Source organism: Lactuca saligna, chromosome 5 (genome assembly GCF_052625555.1).
Source record: "Lactuca saligna cultivar CGN05327 chromosome 5, ASM5262555v1, whole genome shotgun sequence".
Taxonomy (NCBI): domain Eukaryota; kingdom Viridiplantae; phylum Streptophyta; class Magnoliopsida; order Asterales; family Asteraceae; genus Lactuca; species Lactuca saligna.
In genome coordinates, this window is record NC_136421.1 from 33,356,189 (window position 1) to 33,361,338 (window position 5,150).

The 5,150-nt window shown below is 39.3% G+C and overlaps 1 protein-coding gene across 1 annotated transcript; it reads right to left on the reverse strand.

Moving 5' to 3' along the window:
* Positions 1–320: 320 nt before the first annotated feature.
* LOC145045178 (uncharacterized) lies at positions 321–3,940 on the reverse strand. Its single transcript, XM_078993523.1, has 4 exons — positions 3,702–3,940; positions 3,320–3,591; positions 687–829; positions 321–593 (listed from the first exon to the last, which is right to left on the reverse strand). The coding sequence occupies exons 1-4, from the start codon at positions 3,938–3,940 to the stop codon at positions 321–323; spliced, it is 927 nt and encodes a 308-aa protein (XP_078849649.1).
* Positions 3,941–5,150: the final 1,210 nt, after the last annotated feature.

Genomic DNA, 5,150 nt, shown 5'->3' on the forward strand with positions numbered 1-5,150 from the left:
GACACACAAGTGTCCATTGAGTACTTTTTGAGGAGTTCAGAAATGTACTTCTCTTGGTGAATGAAAATTCATCTATTAGTCTATTTGACTTGGAGACCAAGAAAGAAGCTCAACTCCCAGTTCATGTTCATTTGAAATCGATTGATCATAATTTTTGAAAAGTCAATAACCATTGATGAATCCGTAGACCCAAAAATCATGTTGTCAACGTAAATTTGGACTAGCATGACATGCTTACCATTTGATCTTCGGAATTGAGTGGGATCTAAAATTCCTCGTTGAATACCTGAACGCTTGAGAAAATTTGTGAGGGTCTCGTACTATGCACGAGGAGCTTGCTTTAGGCCGTAGACAACTTTTCGAAGCTTGTAGCAGTAGTTCAATATCAAGTTCACCATTAAGATGTGAAAGATTAGCAAACCGGGAAGCTGTTGAAGATATACTTCAATGTCAAGTTCACCATTAAGAAAAGAACTATTAACATCCATTTGGTAAACTTTGAAGCCTTTGTGAGCAGCATGAGAAAGAAAGATTTTGATGGCTTCGAGACGTGCAACAGAAGAAAAAGTCTCATCGTAGTCGAGGCCTTTGATCTGAGTAAATCATTTAGCCACCAATCTCGCTTTATTTCGAATAATAACTCATGCATCATCTAACTTTTTGCAAAACACCCATCTACTGCAAACAATAGGGTGATCTGGAGGAGGAGGCATGAGAGTCCATACTTCATTTTTATCAAATTTTGCCAATTCTTCTTGTATGGCTGTAATCCAGTCAATATGCTCTAATGCTTCTTTGATGGATTTGGGTTCAACCACGGAGATAAATGCTGAAAAATGACATTAATTTAGAATACTTGCAGCAGACCGAGTTTGTACACCAACATTAGGGTTTCCAATAACTTGGTTGGGAGGATGATCCTTGGTCCAAGCGTGTAACCTTGGATGTTCTTGAGCAGCAGATGATCCAATATCAACAATAGAATTGAGTTGCTCCCCCTGAATGGTTTGAATTTGAGGGTGATGCTCCCCCTGAACTTCTGAACTGGAGAGGTTGACATCATCATCAGAAGGAAACTCAAAGAAATGTTTGTTGTCATCAATGTTGATAGGATTGGAGTCATCAAAATTAGCAGATGCATCTTAGAATCCATACACAGTTGATTCAAGGGAAGGTTGACCATTCTCCCCCTCAACCCGAGAAGGTTGAAACGGTTCGGAATCAAATGGAGGAAGACTTGGAATCAATCCATAGACACTTTGTGAAACAGGAACTACCGGAGTGGAGTGTTGCTTTGTTTGAGATTCCGAATCAAAGGCTGTTTCGGAAGGTCCAAAAAGAGTGCAACATCCCAAAATTCAGGTGCGTCTCTTGAACCCTTCTTCTTCCAAATTGTCAAGTTAAACCATTAAAAGAAATATTAAGGCAAACAAGTACGTTGGGCGTACTGAATAGTATGTTGCGCATACTCATGCGCTTAAGTTGGTCGCAGACTCGCCTAGGTACGCTGGGCGTACCCTGGGTTACGCTGGGCATAGCGGGCCCAGATACAAACCCTAAAATGTGGCTTGTTCACTATAAAAGGAATGTTAAGGCCTTATCCTCAGCCACCATTCTAGAGATTGAAACCCTAATAGAGAGCTACCCTTTGTTCCTAGCTTGTGTGTGTGTATTCTAAGCTTCAAAGTGCCATTTCAAGGTGTTGAAAGAGAAGAGGAAGCCAATTTAGGACCTAGAAGTTGGTGGATAAGAGTAGATCCGAGTTCTTCAGAGGTTGGAGCTTCTTTCTAAGGTAAAAGCTCAAAGCTTTCCTTGTCATTTGTGATTTGTGCTTCTTGGACAATTTTTGGGTTTTTGGTCCCAAGGTGGGGACTTTATGAGCAAGTGGTCTCTATTGGCCTAGATCTGCCATATTTCAGGGTAATATGAGTTGTATGTTCATAAAAATCCAATCTTGTACGTGAATACTGAGCCATGCATGAGATCTAGACTTTATGAGGAAGAAGGAAAGGTGTTACAGTGATTAGGGACCTTTACAACCATGCACAGGCTTAAACGTCTCGACTTTATGGATTAAGTGGTCTTAAAGAAGTCAGATCTAGAGTTTGAGTTTATGTCTTAACCGTTTAAGACCAAAATCCAAGAAAGGATGAAACTGCGACTTAGCTTGGGTGTAACTCTCAGAACACGTAGCGTAAAGGGTTGAGACCCCGATTATGGATCACCGACGTATGCCCCGCGTACAGAGATGGTACGTGCCATGTACTGTCTCCTGTTGACTTTCGTTGACCTTTAGGGTTTTGGTCAACATTTGGACTTTTGGGTCAGGGAGGGGTAAAATGGTCTTTTACCCTTCTGTGGGATTGTAGGAAGGGATTTAATCTAGCCTTTTAGAGCCATCATTTAATTGAGGATACTGTTTATGTGATTAGGCGGAGGCTAGATCAGTATATCCATGTGCGAGATTATCCGAGTTATCCGAGGTGAGTCTTCTCACTATACTGTACATGGAAGGGTACCTATGTATGACCGGAAGGTCTTATATGCTATGAGATGTATGTGCTATATGCTATTATGTGATATGTATGTGTTATGTATGTTATGTATAATAAGGACCGGAAGGTCGAGATGACATGGATTGGAAGGTCGAGAAAGGTAGGACCGAAAGGTCTACCGGGACTCGGGATGGAAGTCCCCTGAGACACTTGGACCGGAAGGTCCCATAGGGTTATGGCCTGGAAAGGTGTATGTGTTGTATGTGGTATTTTGGGGAACTCACTAAGCATTTATGCTTACCGTGTTATGTGTTTTGTGTTTCAGGTTCTAGCGAGGATCACGGGAAGGCGCCGACGTGATCTGTACACACTCATGGAGTTCATGTTTTGAGATTCTGGGATTTGTATGGTAATGATAACATTAGATATATTATGTTTTGATATTATCTTGTGAATGAACGTATGTTTTAAAAATGAAAAATTGTTTTGAAAATTCACGTCGTTACAAAGATTTTCGAAATCAACTTAATGAATTATCTGAACATTCGGACATTCTAAGGTTGGAGCATCGGACTCCATAATGTGAGTTGTAACATGCAAGGGAGCAGAATTCCAAACGAAGTTTTAATCAAAGGTGACATCAAAACTTTCTTCAATAACTCGTGTTTGATGGTTGAGAACTCGATATGCTTTTGACTTTGAAGAGTACCCTAGAAAGATTGCTTCATCACCTTTGGGCTGGAACTTGGAAAGCTAATCACAATTGTTTTTGATTAAGCATCGACATCCAAAGACATGGTGAAACGAAATACTTGGCTTTATACCATTCATGGCTTCATAAGGAGTCATGTTGAGGTGACGATTGATGATACTTCTATTCTGAGTAATGCATGCAGTCGAAATGGCTTCAGCCCAAAGGTAGAGTGGTAGATTTATGAAGTTTAGCATGGATCGATCAGCTTCAACAAGAGTTCTATTTCTTCTTTCAACTACACCTTTATGTTGTGGGGTGTAAGGAGTTGAAAAGTTGTGGTCAATTCCTTTCTCGGTGAGAAACTTTTCAATGGTGGAATTTGGGAATTCCGAACCATTATCACTTCAGATTCTTCTAACTGGGAGTTTGATGAGAACTTCTATTCCTTTAATAAAATTGATGAGTTAGAGGCCATATCTGATTTCAGCATTAGGAAGAAAACCCTAGTGAACCTTGTAAAGTCATCAACAAACACAAGAATGTATTTCATATGATGAAGACTCTCTACAGTGGATGGTCCACAAAGATCAATGTGTAGAAGCTCCAATGGTTCCGAGATTGATTTTTCAATTATAACAGGATGAACCTTCTTCGATTTCTTTCCACACTCAAAAGAAGCACATAAATGATCATTTTCAAATTTGAGAAGAGGTAAACCTCTCACCAATTCACCGGATACAAGATCATTCATTTACCGAAAGTTCAGATGAGCGATCCTTCGATGCCATAACAAACTGACATCACAAACAACTTTGGAAAGAAGTCAGAGTTTCGGTTTTACTATAATCATGTTGATGTCGAGTGGGTATATGTACTTGTTGCGATTTGACTTGATTAAACACTCTTTTCGGTCTTCAGTCATTACATAACTGTGCGTCTTGCAAGATTCAACACGTCGATTTGAGTCAGTGAGTTGAGCAACACTTATCAAATTATGTTTCAGATCAGCTACATAAGTCACATTTGAGATAGAGAAATTTCCATTGGTGAGAATTCCCTAACTATGAATTTGAGAGTTTGGGTTGTTTCCATAAGTCACATAACCAACATTAGGAGAAAGCTTTACATCTCACAGAAAATCTTTCTTCCCCGTTATGTGCATGGAGCAAGCACTATCAATATACCATATTTTTTCTTGCTCTGAAGCACGAAGTGCCTGCAAAATTAGTGAGTAGTGGATTTTTTAGGCTCTGAGTTAGATTTAGGGACATGGGCGTGGGCTTTGGTCTTTGATTTTGACTTTGGAACAACTTTGTGTTTCCTGGAAACGTCTTTTGAGTTCTTGGGAAATAGATAACATTTGAATGTCTTTTCATCTATCCAGTAGTCATATTTAATGACTTGAGGGTTCGTAATGGCTTTTTTCGGACCTGGTTTTTCTAAAGTGGTGGGAACAACCGTGACCTTCGGAACTATTGGTGTATCAATGTGAGATTTGATTTTCCATACAAGATGTTGCTTTGAAGATTTTGAAATGATTGTTTTCTCAGCAACTTTTGATTTTCTTGATGACACATTTGTTTTAGAAAATTTGGGTTTAAAAATTGTGCCATTAGATTTCTCAATGAAAGCGGATGAAACAGTCTAAGGAGAGGTGTTTTGGACAGACATGGTATTCACACATGATTTAGGCTGATTGGTATTGACCATTTTTTTGGTTATAAAGGACTGAGAGAGTTAGAAGGTCTCTTAAGGATCTTAGTAGGTATGAAGGAGTTTTGACTATGAGTTGATGAATAAGAATTCCGAGATACACTCTTTTTGGAGTTATCAAGGAATCTTGAATTTTTTCTAGTCTTAACTTCCTTTTTGTGGGCATTTCGAGCTTCTGCCTTAGGATCTACTATATCCTTCCTATTCAACATTGGCTTTCTATTTGTTTGAGATGAGGATTTCGCAGA